The 15,170-nt window shown below is 38.0% G+C and overlaps 1 protein-coding gene across 2 annotated transcripts in view; it reads right to left on the bottom strand.

Moving 5' to 3' along the window:
• Nucleotides 1-13,148, bottom strand: part of USP47 (ubiquitin specific peptidase 47) — a 99,921-nt gene extending 86,773 nt beyond the window's left edge. Inside the window, exon 1 of one of the 2 annotated variants that reach the window (XM_037133851.2) lies at nucleotides 12,888-13,148. In XM_037133851.2, coding sequence (XP_036989746.1) covers nucleotides 12,888-12,926 — 39 coding nt within the window. In that variant the 5' untranslated portion in view covers nucleotides 12,927-13,148. The remainder of the gene's footprint in view (nucleotides 1-12,887) is intronic. The other variant, XM_037133853.2, reaches the window with a different exon arrangement.
• Between the last annotated feature and the right edge of the window lie 2,022 nt (nucleotides 13,149-15,170).

The following is a 15,170-nucleotide window of genomic DNA, read 5'->3' as shown; positions in this document are numbered from 1 at the left end:
TGGATAAACAAACTGGCATTCAGCAATAAAAAGGGAGACTACTAATACATGCAACGACACAGATTAATCTCAGTTTTATGCCAGATGAAAGAAGTCAGACTCAAAAAGCTACATACTATATGAATTCTGGTTATGTGATATTCTGGAAAAGGCAAAATAAGAGGGCAGAAAACAGATCAGTGGTTTACACGGCCTGGATGTAAAAGAAAGCACTGAGTGCAAGGAGTGTGAAAAAAACTCTAAGGTGATGGAGATATTCTGTATCTGGATTGTAGCAGTGGTTATACAATGTATAAGTTTGTCAAAATTCATTAAACTATGTACATCTTAAATGGGCGAAATTTTACTGTCTATAAATTACACGTCAGTAAACTTGACTTTTTAATAAAGATTTTATTTATTTACTTTTAGAGAGAGGGGAAGGGGAGGAAAAAGAGAGGGAGAGAAACATCAGTGTGTGGTTGCCTCTCACATGCTCCGTGCTGGGGACCTGGACTGCAACCTAGGCAATGTGCCCTGACTGGGAATCAAACCTGCCACCCTTTGGTCTGCAGGCCGGTGCTCAATCCACTGAGCCACATCAGCCGAGGTATCAATAAACCTGAGTTTTATAAAAAGGTCTCATTTTAGCTCTTCTACTACCTGAGACCTGGAGTAAATTATTAAGTTTTTACAGCCTTTATGTTTTTTCACCTAAAAATGGACTATAATACCTCACTACTATTCTTCCAATGTTAAATCATACTACTGAACTATAGAAACATTTTCTGTGCTATTTTTTTAGAATTCTTAAAATTATATTTGTATCATATTTATGGTAAATAATGTAACGGTAAACAAGTATTTCAAGACATGAATTTTATGTCAAAATTAAAGCAATAATATTTTGCAGATGTCTTTTGATAAGAAATTTCATTGTTAGGTATCTACTTTTTTTTTTTTTACCAATTCCCTTTCATTACCTCTAAGCACTATAAATAAAGTAATATATTATACAAAGGCAAATTAAAACACCTACACACATAATAGGGTAGACAGTTTATATCTATAAAATGAAAGAAATGTATATAAATTCATAAATAACTTATTTACCAAAGCAACACTTCTCTTTCATGAGTTATAACAAAAATTCTACATTCTAATCCAGCCTGGAACTGGTTATAATCATGAGCTCCTCTTAGTTAAATTATTAAAGTCAATTTTGCTTGGAGCATTGGGGATAACCTTGGGAAGATTTCATTAATTCCTTAATTAGAAACATTCCTTATGGTATTCTCAGATGCTGCTGCTGCTGCTGCTGTGCCGCCACCACCATCAGAACCACCCCTCTCTAGCACAGGTGACACCTCTAGCCTGCTGAACTTCTGTCGAAAAGAAGGGGGTACACAGGGAGTTCTCTACACTATAGCTCCTACCGAGATGAAGGCCTGCAAACAGACCCTCAGTAAATCACTCAGGAAGCAACCAGCTACAAATGTTGCTTTGAAAAGGTGAAGGAACCACATTATTACAAGCCTAGTACTGTGTTTGTCCATGAAAATCCTAAGTACACTGAACTTCTCATTTGCAAACTTTCCTTCCAGCAGCAAGTGTAAGAAACTGCTCAGGACCTCCAAACAAACCTAAACTCCCAAGAGTGCAGGTACTGGTTCTTTTCTGGAGGAAAATGAGGCCTATTCTACTTAGGTGTCTATTTGAAGACACCTCCCTGTGCATTATCCATATCAAATCTGTAACAATTATACCAAATGATATCCTGTCAGCACAACTCATATGTGGAGAATATGTTTAAGATACATTATAATGAGAAAAATATCCTTAAAATACAAAAAAAGTAGCCTTGCCATGTAACTTAGTTGGTTCAAGCATCGTTCTAATACACCAAGCCTGCACGTTCAATCTCCAGTCAGGGCACATACAAGAAGCAACCAATGAATGCATTAAATAAATGGAACAACAAATTAATGTTTGTTTCTCCTTCTCTCTCTCCTCCTTCCTCTCTCTCTTTCATTAAAATCAATAAATAAAAAAGTATCTAAGTATATGATTGCAAATGAAAAAGAGAAACAGGTGAAAATAAATTATTAGCAAATTCCCTTTCCCCCATTTTCATTTGTGTGTAAATTTTTAATACTAATTCAGAATATAAAACATCAATGTGAGTAAAATGCTTCAATGAACATGTTTCAGCAATTAAATTTTTTAACAAGTATAAACAAATCTGTTAACCTGTTCTAGGGAGAGAGGGGGACATTTTCCTACCCCCTAATATCTATATAATAAAAATTTAAATTCCTTATAGGTGTACAAATCCTTCAGAATTTTAAGACACAATGTGCCAGAATTATCTTCTTTTACTCAACCCTATGCATCTACACTAAACTTTTGCCACTTCCCAAAATGCATTACAGATTTTGTGTTTTAAATGTTATTCCTTCTAACTAAATGATCTCCTTCTTTACCTGGTAATTAAGTCATCCTTTGTGACCTAGTTCGAATGTTACATTTTCACAGAACCCCCTAGATAAAGCCAATTGTGTTGGATTTGCACTATACACATAAAGTTATTTAGTTGACAGGTCATAATGAGAACTGTAACTTCAAGTAGCATATTTAATAACTAAAATACAACTTCATTTTCACTTTTTTAATTCTCACCCAAATATTCTGTCATTGATTTTAGAGAGAGAGGAAGTGGATGGGGAGAGAAACATCAATGTGAGAACACTGATCGATTGCCTCCTGTGTGCACCCCAAACACGGATCAAAAACACAATCTAGGTGTGGGCCCTGACCAGGGATTGAACTCACAACCTTTTGGTATATGAGATAATGCTCCAACCAACTGAGCCACCCAGCCAGGGTTGACTTCATTTTCATTTAATCAATAAGTATTTGATTGATTACAACAATGTAGAACGCATTGTGCTAGCGCCTAGGTGGAATATGAAATAGAATAAAGTGTGAGAGAAGAAGAAACTTTCCTCTACCCTCAGGTTCTTTTGGCTGGTTTAATAATCAAATAGACATGAGACAGATTGGCAAGAGAATATAACCAAATTTAATACACACACATGTATGGAAACCCCACATACATGAGATTCAGGGACCACATGCATAAGAGGTTCAAAGACAGAAAGGGAAAAATGGGTATATGTGACATTCTGAACCAGGGATGAAGTAAGGTACCAAGGGGCCTCAGAAGGTCATTGCAGAAGGTCAAGAGAGACTTGTTTAGCAATTAGTAGTTTGCCCTGCCCTACATACAGGTTGAAAGAGGTTATTTCTGATAATCCTTTATTATGGGGAAGGGCCCTAATTCAAGTTCTTCTAGGTAGTTAAGAGAGGGGCAGACGTTTCCCTTGAGCCCACAGCTAGAGTTGCCATTAGCTCAAAACTACTGTCATACCACAGAGGCACATCTTTGGGTGACCCATTCTGAACCCCCATCAAAGGTAATAACAGTAATGATGACAATCACAGTGATGATAAGCTAACATTAACAGAGTGCTTATTATGCAGAAGACACTTTACATATATTAACTCATTTAATGTTCTCAACAAACCTAGGAGGTAGTTACCAGTATCTCATTTAACTAAAGCCCTGAGAAGTAAGTTGCCAAAGGTCACAATGCTGGTATTTAAGCCCAGGCTCTCTGGCTATCCTGACTTTGAAGAGCTGCTTATCTGATAAAAACATTAACACAAGTAACAGTTAACTTATAATAAAGGGGTATAAGTTTTTAAATGCCAAAAAATTACAGTGCTATGGAATTTCAAGGTTAGGAAAATGCAATCAGATTGACAGAGGAGAATCAGGAAAGGTTTCTTACAAGAGAAGTTAGGCAGGATTTTAAGAGTATATTTTTAAAAATCAACAAAGTTCAAGACAGTTATCTCAGTAATTTCCATAAAAACAGTAATCTCTCAAAAGTGGGTTGTAGGAAGTTTCATGTAAATAAAAATGTTCATATCCATGGCTACTTTACATATGCATGGTTCAGTTTAGCTTCATTAAACAAAAGAATAGAGCAATTGTTATTGCTTCCACACCCAAAGTAAATGGCAGTACATAGTAGTAGGGCAGAGAGCAGACACTTGTTTACTTACACTAAATCAATAAAATTCAGGGTCAAAAATAAAAGTGCTCTTTAAGAATCTTGGTGTAAAAGACCACATCATTTTGCCAATCATTTACCGTCACTGTCAAACACAATCATTTTGCCAAACACTTTTTAACAATGGGCAATGTTTGTACAAAATTAAATTTTAAGACAGCAATACCTAAGCAAAACACTTTAAAACCTGTGTAATTAATCTTAGAGAACATGACTCTGCATATCATGACACCTAAACATGTTGCCTGAACTGAAAAAGGTCCTCAATATCCACAAATCAGTATTTTTTGTTAAATTTATATAGGTGACATTGGTTAATAGGATCATATAGGTTTCAAGTGTACATTACTGTGATACATTATCTGTACAAGCTCTGTCCAGTAGAAATCCAGCCATGTAATATGAAAAATAGAGACATTTATTAAAGAGGATACAAGACACAAAAAACACTGTAAATAGGAAAATGATGCCTCAGTCCCCTTCAAAGTAGGCACCTTGGTACCTTACGCACTTCTCCCAATTGCCATCAGCTGTCCTGTCATATTTTCCTGAATCTCACCAATGGTCTGAAATCTCTTCCCTTTCAAAGGTGATTTTAGTTTTGAGAAAAGCCAGAAGTCACAGGGTGCCAAATTTGTGCTGTAGTGGGACTCAGTCACCTGGGTGATTTGATGTTTTGCCAAAAAACTCCATGAGATGTAATTCATGAGCAGGCACCTTGTTGTGATGAAACTGCCAATCACCAGTTGCCCACAGCTGAGGCCTTCTGAATCATCCAAATAGTTTCCACAGAAGAATATTCAAGCTTAACGCAAAATATGATGCAGATCCTTGCTCTAATTTTAAACGTGAAGGCCACACAGTGCAGACACTTACTCAACAGCATCTACCACCCCACCTGACTAGTACAATGAAGTCGTCAGTGTTTACAAATGTGCATTCCAGTCTACTGTCTTTGGCTGCCAGGTTACATGGCTGTTGTGCAAACTGTTCTCGTTATATCGACAATGGCCAGTCTTTTTCCGGACAGACCTTTTCATATAACGCACTGCGTCCTCACCACCTAAAGTCAAATCTTTCTTTAGTCATCATATTTTGGCCCCTTTACCACTCCCCCATTCCACTCCTTTCTGGTAACCACCATACTGTTGTCTATGTCCATGTAGCTTTTTAAGGTACCTCTTTGAAGTAAGTGTTGACTTCCAAGGATCACGAAACATCCAAGGAAAGCACCTCATAGGAAAGACAAAGTCCAAAGCAAACAAACAGGAAATCTGGAGAAAACAGTCTATGCAGAGAAAAAAACTACCAATATTTCTTCAAGATAAAAGACATTGCATCCAAGAAACAAAAATAGGATACAATTTAAAACTTTTGCCAGAAAAAAAATAGTTCTTGAAATTTATAAACATGATAGCAAGATATAAAACCTTAGTAGAACTGGAGGACAAAGCTGAGAAAAATCTCTTAAGAAGCAGGTGGGTGGGGGGGGGGAAGAAATGGAAAATAGATGAAACAAGAAAATAGATGAAGATAAAATTAGAGAAACCACTTAGTATAGGCCCAACATCTAAACAATAGGCATTCCAGACACAGAATAGAAAAACAAGGGGCAAGAAACTAAGGAAATTTCTCAGAACTGATGAGAGACCTTCTAGATCAGATAAGACTACCCTGAACAGCAGACATGGATAAAAAGCAGACCTATTCCAAGGAACCTAGTGCAGGAATCTCAAAACTCCAGGGGAAAAGATTACCAAAGCTTCCAGAGAGAGGGAAAAAAAGTTTTGAAATAGTGGAAAAGAATTTTGCAGGAATCTCATATCCCAACAGCAACACTGAAAAAAAGTAGACAATGAACCAATGTTTCCAAAATGCTGAGAGAAAATTATTTCTGATGCAGAATTATCTGGCCAGCCAAACCATCTTATAAAGCAAGGAGACAGAAACAACATTTTCAGGCACGTGAGGTCTTGAAAAAATTATATTCCATCCAGAAAGCTATTAAAAGTGATCCTCTGAAAAATGAGAAAGCAAGCAAAGAAAGGTGACGATGTTAGATACAGAACCAGGAGCCCCAACACGAGAGATATGAGGGGAACAACTAAGGTGACAGTAACGGCAATCTAAAATAACAGCCAGAATCCAGAAAATTCAAACAAAAAACTGGTAGGTTTGACCATAATAAGAGGAGATTTTTATACTTGAGAGAGAAGAGTAAATGAGGGTTTCTCAAAAATGGCAGTATTGACATTTTGGGGCACACAGTTCTTATTTGGGGAGCAGCACTGTCCTGTGCAGGGCAGGGTGAAATTTGGTAGCGTGGCTGGCATCTACCCACTAGGTATCAGTAGCACGCTCCCTACCCTCCCTCCACAAGTGCCCTCTAAGTTCAGAGCCACTTGGCTAAATTAATAAGTACAGAGAAAACCAAGCAAAATCAAATTTAAAATATTACATTACAGAAAACAAAATGTTGTGTAAGAAAGGAAAATAATCACAGATGGCTCAACTATGACTAGTTTGGAGTCACACTGATAATAAACTTTGAATAATGATATATCCAAACAACTTGCAATATGACAATATTGGAAGGATCAGGAAGATTAGTAAGTGTGTCTCTGTATAGTTAGGGACAGTGGTATAAACATTTCTTCCACTATGAGAAGTCAGTAGGTAATCCCTTAAGCTGGAAAATCAAGAAGGAAAGCTATAAGCACGCTACTTTGAGATATGGAAATAAATATCAAAAGAATGGATTGAAAGTAGTTGCCTCTAGAGAGCCTGAAATAAAGAAAGTACAAAGGACTACAGTTTTTGTTAAGCAACCCTACAGAATTCAACTTTTAAATATGTCCATGTATAACTTTGATAAAAATTAAATTTTAAAAATTCAACTGAGCCTAGATTATAAAGAACTTTCCTACTGGTTAAAGACAAATGAACATAAAATCAAACAGCTATATAACTTTGAGCAAGTTACTTAACCAAATTTTACTTTGTTTATCTACAAAATAAACAATGAAAAACAGCTGTCTTAAAGGGCTGTTACAGAAATTAAATGAGATACTGTCTATAAATTATTTAGCATAGTGTCTGATACATAGTAGTGTTTATAAATAGCACCTATTATTCAATTTGCAATGAAAGGTAATAATTACAACTTTAAAACAGGTAAATCCCAATACTATATGCTTTAGGAAGTACTTCTGGCACTTGTGAGGAGGATGGCTAGCAAAGAGAAGAGCTTAGAAGCTGAGAGACCATTAGAAAAGCTACATTTGAATGAGAAAATAGAGTCAGAGCCAAGGATAGAAAAATAAGGATACTGGAGATATTGTCCAAGTGATGAACAAACTACAGTATATATGAGAAAAGAAAAAAGGAAAAAAGGTGGAATCCAAAAAATGTTCTTTTTTAAAAATATTTTTTATTTATTTATTTTTTAGACAGAGGGGAAGGTAAGGAGAAAGAGAGGAAGAGAAACATCAATGCGTGGTTGCCTCTTGAGTGCCCCCTACGAGGGACCTGGTTCACAACCCAGGCATGTGCCCTGACTGGGAATTGAACTAGGGATCCTTTGTTTCATAGGCCAGCACTCAATCCACTGAGCCACACCAGCCAGGGCCCAAAACATGTTCTTAAGCAAAGAAACAGATGGTGATGATACTAACTGAACAGAATGTTGAGAGAAGGATATGAGAATAGGGAAAGAAGATACATGAGACTGGCATTATTCACGTTTAATTTGTGGGTTGTACAGTACATGCAGGTAGACATCTTAATCTAGAGGAAGAGAGGTCAGGGCTGGAGATATAAATATGTAAATTACAATCAAAAGTCAAAGTCCTACAAGTGGATCATATTACTTTGTGGCAAATATACAGAGCATGAAGACAGGTGGAAAAAAACCCCATAAGCATAAAAAGCAAGACAATGCTATATAAATAACTACCTCAAAAACTTCAATCATCTAAGTCAGATGATTTAGATCATCTAAATGTACATGCCTCATTGTTGAAATACGTAAAGATAAAAATCTAAATATAGTCCAATAATCTAGATATCCAGAAACAGCAATCGTTAATATTTTATTCTTTCTAAATCTTTCAACTCATATAACCCTAAATTGTCTATTTTTTTGACAAAATTGGAATCATATGTAACTTTGCATTCAGTTTCACTTTATTAAATTAGTATTCCAATGCTATCTGAAATATTAATGATTTTTATTAAACGCTCCAATCTTTGTAAACCACTGATCAGTGTTACCTAACATACTTGCCTCTTACTGGGAAAGGAGAATCCACACCACAAATTTAAGGAAAAAAAGGCTAATTTTAAAAGAACCACCAAAAACAATAATGACTATTGCACTACATTTTCTCAAGTGATTTAATTAGGACAAATAATATTAAAATACACACTTGACATGCTCCATAATAGATACTTATTTTACTTAAATACACATTTTACATAATAGATACGTATTTTACTTAAAAAACAAAATTGAAAAAAAACCAGAAAACAGAGATGAAAAACAAACTGTTTTAATGTTTGGGGGGCTCTCAATACCCATGGCCCTACATATAATTGTGAGGTTACTGTGAAGTTCAAATGAGTTAATACACAGGAAAAACATACAACAGTATCTGACATATAATAAATGCTTAATAAATATTGGTTATTACTACCATCATCATTAGTTCTAAATGGAAGAAGTGTTCATTACATGGAAAAGAGGCAGAAAAAACCCACTGAGAGATGGAACTGCATTCTTTTTCTTTCATTTTTCCATCTTTTCTACGTTAATATACTCTTTGGACGTCAGTTTAAGTGTTGTAGTGAAAGAATTATTTTAAAAGCATTAGTAAATATGTACCATAACCTTAATTATACTATGAGATACTTGAGGGAAGAGTGATTTTTTTTCTATTTCTTCTAAATTTTCACTATATGGCAGAGTACAATTAATATGCACAGTGAATACTCAATAAATAATAATGTCACAAGTCCTTATAAGAGAGAAATAAAAACAACAAAGTAATAAAAAGAAACTGTGAAGACATTAAAATAGATACCTCAAAGCCAATATTAATATGCAACAATTCAAAGACATACAGCAGAGCGAAAAAGTGAGGTGCAAAGCTTTATTGTTAAACACAATGAACAGACCACACTTTCTTTGCTCTTTTCTGGGCACAACAATTTAGGAGGAATACTAAAAACACTGAAATATGCCCAAAAGAGAGCAACTGAGAAACAGTTAAGAACTGAGATGCTCAGACTACATGTAGAACAGAGAGGGCTTGCCCTCCTGTCCCCCTCCCCCATCTTCATCAGTGAGAAAAAGGCATCCTTTGGAAAATTATTAAAAGATTTCTCTATTGTCCAAAGGCAACTATCAAAAGATGGCTGCAACAGAGATCTAGACATCTCTCAACTCAAACACTTAATACATCTCTTCTAAGTCAAAGATATTATGAGAGATTAGTCATGAAGGTATTCAAGCAAAGGCTGGAAAACAGCTTGCCAAGGATTCTGCAGAAAACACACAAGCAGGGGGTAACCAGTCAGAATTCCAAGTTTGCATACAACCCCCTAACCACACATCAATGACTATTTGCTCCAGGAAGGACAGTCCTAGACCTAAAATATATGCAAAACGAGAGAGACCAAGACAGAGAAATAGAGAGATAGAGATCTGCCACCAAGAAATTCATAATGTAACATATAAAATATATATTACAGTTTGAGACCTTAACAGATGTCACAAAGCACTATCTGTTAAAGATAGTGAAAGAAGGAGAGATTCCTATGGTTAAAATGCTCAGAAAGGCTTAAGAATAAGTAAGATATGAGGTGCTTATGGGAAAAAAATGTATATGAAGGTTCTGAACAGGTGGCGAAAAGAAGGAAAGAAAGAACAGCAGAAATAGAAATGAAAAGCAAGTCAGAAACCTGTCTGGATGCATTAAAAACATGTTTCATGGGAGAACAGCTAAGCTGAAAGGGCAGGTTGTGGCCAGAATCAAACTGCACTAGGCCTTGAACATCAAGCTAAGTAAGTAGTTTCAAATTTATCCTGCACACACAACAACTGTAGCAACTACTTGACTCTGCTGTAGCCACAGACAACAATGGTAAATAAATGGGGGGAGTATGGCTGCATTCCAATAAAACTTTACTTACTGACATTGATATCTGAATTATCTGTATCACAGAGTATTATTTTGACTTTTCTCAACAATTTGGAACTCAAGTCTTGGGCCACAGGAAAACCAGACTGTGAGCTGGGTTTTGGCTCATGGGCTATTGTTTGTAAAGCCCTGTCCTACACTAACCTGCCTTCTTCAGTAGCACTGTAAGGGACATCCTTGAGCTTCAGGGATCAGAATCATAAATTCCTCGTTCAACATGCATGAATGCACATATCTAACCAAAATCTACATCTAGTCGGGGTCAGTGGTTCCCTACACAAAGGTTCTCAAACAAACAAAAAACTCTCCAAATTGTTGGTAAACAAAAGAAATTTAAAAATTTTATGATTTATTTTCTCATAGTAAATGTACTTAGAGAGTTACAAACTATTCCTACAGAGCCTCTCTTTACTTGGAAGGACCTGCAGAAGACAGTATAACCAAGGAGTCTGTCAATTCTACTGCTAGCTTTGTCTTTAACTCATTATGGGACCCGGAACAAGTCATTCTCAATCCTCTGACCCTAACTTTCTCATCTGTAAAGTGAAGGGATACAAGTTACTATATGATCACTGTGCTCTTTCTCAGCTTCAGCTCTCCATGATTCTACTACTACTTAAGAAGATCAGAGAGAAGAAAACATACACCAGACAAAAGAGATGATTGAGGACACAGAAAAGAAGAAAAAGGCACTGACTAGATCAGTGAGCAGACAAAACAGGCAGGGAAAAAGACCAGAAAAGTACAGTATTACAAAAATCAAGATTTTTTTAAAGTATCAAATGCAAAAGAAAATTAGAAGAAGAGAAGCAAGCAAGAAGTAGTCAAGGAATATGGCCATTGAAAAAGAAAGAACTGGTTAGCTAGATAAAAAAGGCAAGGACTTCGAGTGGCAGCCAAGGTTTAAGAGCACTGCGCACACTCCCAGAAATCACAAGAGGAGCTGGGGAAAGACGGAAGACGAGTCTGGGGAACAGAAAATAAAGGCATATGGTCCCGAAAAAGTAGAAAGAAAAAAAAGTTGGGCTAAACTTGAAGCCTCAGGTAAAGGAGTTGGTCTTAAAGGACAGGAATTTTACCTCTATAATCCAAAAGGCCAAAAAAAAAAAAAAAAAAAGGCAGCATTACAGTATCAGTTTTCATGTTTTCTGTACATCCAGTTAGGGAAGTACTGGCTTTTTTTAAACAGAGTTCCATCTATTACTATATTTTGTAATGGTCAGAAACTTAAGAACTAACTTCGCTTTTTATAAGAATGAAAGCAAGCAATATATAGTTCTAGAAAAATGCATATTTAAATCTTCTTATAACACCTAACATTTCCATCCTTACTTATATAAAAGAAGGGTTATTTTTGTAGTAAAGTACTTCACCCCTAACTGGGGCTCAACAAATACTAGTGTTCTCTCTCTTAGTAGCTCTGAAAGCTCCCAAAACAAGACTTCTGATTAATTCACCTGTTTATCTGCTTTGCACATGGTTTATGAATACTGACACAACTGAATTAAACAATTATCATCTGATAAAGTTGGAAAAATATTTATATCATAAACACATAATTCCAATATCACCAGAGCTTGCTAAGTAGCAACAAATTACTATAAAGCAACTAAAAAATTAAGAATTTTTAATGAACATCACTCATAAATATCAAGATCACAGCTAATTTCAAGAGACACCTGCCTTTATTTAAGGTCTATGGGAAATAAAAATCCAAAGCATTAGCCTGAAGATCAACCAGTTAAAAATACACATTTGTATATGCTGAAAATATTTACAAAGCCAACAGAGATGCTATTAATATATTGAAATTCACTGGCCAGTGCTGGATTCTACCATTAATCTTCCAAAATTCAAGAGAAGCCAAGAAGTTGAGGCTTCTCATATCACTTGTTTTTCAGAAATTTAGTAAGTCACCCAAACTGCCATACACAACCTAAGTTAACAAAAAGTAGTTCAGCTCTCCATACGTTAATGTTAAACTCTTACCTTTATGTCAAAGTCACATCTACTACTCTTCAACGATATTCGGTAGGCCCCACTTAGGCAGGCCATTAGTACTACCCAGTAACAGCAGTTCATAAAAGTCTTAACAGTTAACTCTGCCCTCCCACAGATCCCAAGTCGGGTATAGATTTCACAAGCCCTGAAAGTTATACACTGCCACTGTCAAAACCAGAAGAAGCACCGTCACCCTGTCGAACCCATCAAGAACTGTTGCAGAATTTTTTTTGCAATTACCTATCTTGGCTCCACATGTTAAATAAGGACTTAAAAGGCCACCTCCCCCAAAGCGGGACTTGATACCTTCCAGTCCGTTCTTTTATTTGTCCAGCCACACAAATCTGAAGGGGGATGTCTGCTTCCCAGGCCCCCTAGATTTAGTCGGGTCTCCCAGCTGCTCACCGCACCCACCATATACCGCACCCCCCACCACCACCTTTCACGTCCTCCTTGCTCCACACCCCAGCCGCACACGAGCTGGGCCTGCAGCCGACCCCTCGCCCGGGCCCGCGCTGCCTCCAGCGGCCGCAGGCCTCAGGCCTAGCCGCCTCCGCTGGCCCCTCACCTCTTTCGGAACCAGTTGGTTCTCCTCTCCGGGCACCATCGCTCCGACTCCGGCCGCTCCTCTCCGCCCTGCCGGGGGAGGGGGGAGGTGGCGGCGGCTCCCTCTCAGGAGAGAATGGCAGTGGCAGTCATCCTCTCCACCGCTTGCGCTCCGGCAACCTCGGAGGCCTCAGCCTGGGCCTCAGACACCAGCGCGCAGATACGGACCCACCGCTCAGCTGCCGCCGTCGCCGTCGCCTTAGTTGTCGGCCCCTCCCCCAGCTCGCTGCAATCAATGGAAAAATGGCGGCGTCTGCTCTCGCGAGAATTCGGGCTTCAGGGCTCTGAGCCCGGCGCCTGGCGCCGAAGGTGGCGAGGCAGCTGTCGCTTGCATATAATTATGTCAGCTCTTCAGCCCTTCTTTGCCTCAGGGGGTACAAAATTGGTAGAGCAGCTAAGGAAACGCTTTTCAATAAAGGGAGTTTGGACTGTCCACCTTGGCACTCCCTTTGCCGGCAGAGAAAAAGGCAGGCCTTAGAGTCCTCCATACCTTCTCGGACTGTTCCTACTCCCTGCCCACCACGGAAAGACTGGTGCCTAAAGCCCCTTCCCCTACCCTACCAGCAATACTGCTCTCCCTTACGGTTAGAAAAGTGCCTGAACTTCATCCCCTCTTCACTTACTCCTGGCCTCTTCCTGGAAGAGAGAGCACTACAGGCTACCTCCCAGCCTCTGCCTTCAGCCAGGCACAGCCAGAAAGAACTGCGTTTTCTTTTTCCCTTATCCCTACCCTCCCCACGGCGGACATCGGGTCCCATCTCTAGCTAAAGGGAGGTAATAGCCTTTGCCTCAGAGAAGTGGTGTCACATCTCCACCCCACGTACACCTCTTTAGAGCGGCATTCCCCTGCCACCCTTCTCCAACAGGTTCCAGCCTGGGACTGAGATGGCTTTAGAGAGTGGGGCTGCAGTTTGAACCTATGATCCTCTTTAAACATGTTTTTAGAGGGTTTTAATCTCCTCTACCAGTAAGCATTGTGCTCTGTTTTACATAAACAAATTCTGCAAGTTATTTTTCCAAATCCTATTCATTCTTAAAAAAAAAAAAAGGAAAAAGCCTTTATAAAGAATCAATGTTTTTCACAATTTCCGTGGATATGGTGATTTTACAGCATGCTGGGATAATATAATCCTGCCTTGTTCCTAACTACCTGTACCTGTGCTCTCCAAACTTTTTTTGACTACACTTCATTACCTAAAAGGAAAAGGAAGTCTATACACTTATGCAAGTTACATACACATCCTGCTAGCTATAATATAAAACACCTTTAATATAAAAAGGATAAGATAAACATGAAATAAACATTTAAAGTTAACTATGAGTTGTTTTACATTAAAAATTCGACTTCAGGCCGGATATACTTTACCTCCTCTCACAACCAAAAGAAGGACAACAACAAACAAAAACAAAAAATAACCAGAACTGCCAAAAAAAAAATCTGCTTGAACATACACAAACCCACCCACCCATCCACCTAGGAATCAGCAGCAGAAGGACCCAATTTGCTTGTGTGTAGAGGAGGAAGTGACTGAAAGCCAGCAGAGAGCCTAGCAAGCAGCATTGTTCCATCTCTGACCCCTCCCCAACATACAGCATTACACACTGCAAAGTGAGTTGCCCTGCCCTGGTGAATACCTAAGGCTACACCCCTTACAATGTAACAGGTGCACAGAGACAAAAAAAATATATATGGCCCCAATGAAAGAACAGACCAAAGCTCCCAAAATAGAGCTAGGTGATAAAGAGATAGCTAACCTCTCAGATTCAGAGTTCAAAACACTGGTAATCAGGATGCTCACAGAAATGGTTGAGTATGATCCCCCAAAAGAGGAAGAAGTTAAATGCTAGACAAGATGAGATAAAGTAAAATATACTGGGAACCAACAGTGAAGGCAATAAAACTGGGACTCAAATCAACAGTGTGGACCATAAGGGAGAAATAAACATTCAAACAGAACAGAATGAAAGAACAAGAATTCAAAAAAATGAGGAGAGGCTTAGGAAACTCCAGGACAATTTTAAACATTCCGATGTTTGAATTATAGAGGTACCAAAAGGAGAAGAGGAAGAAATTGAAAACTTATTTGAAAAAGGAATGAAAGAGAACCCCAATCTGGCAAAGGAAATAGACTTCTAGGAAGTCCAGAAAGCTCAGAGAGTCCCAAAGAAGTTGGACCCAAGAAGGAACACACCAAGGCACATTATAATTACATTAGCTAAGATTAAAGATAAAGAGAGAATCTTA

The sequence above is a fragment of the Artibeus jamaicensis genome, unplaced genomic scaffold, assembly GCF_021234435.1.
Source record: "Artibeus jamaicensis isolate MK-2021 breed Jamaican fruit bat unplaced genomic scaffold, CSHL_Jam_final contig_797, whole genome shotgun sequence".
Lineage (NCBI taxonomy): Eukaryota > Metazoa > Chordata > Mammalia > Chiroptera > Phyllostomidae > Artibeus > Artibeus jamaicensis.
This window is presented reverse-complemented; position numbering and strand designations above follow the sequence as displayed.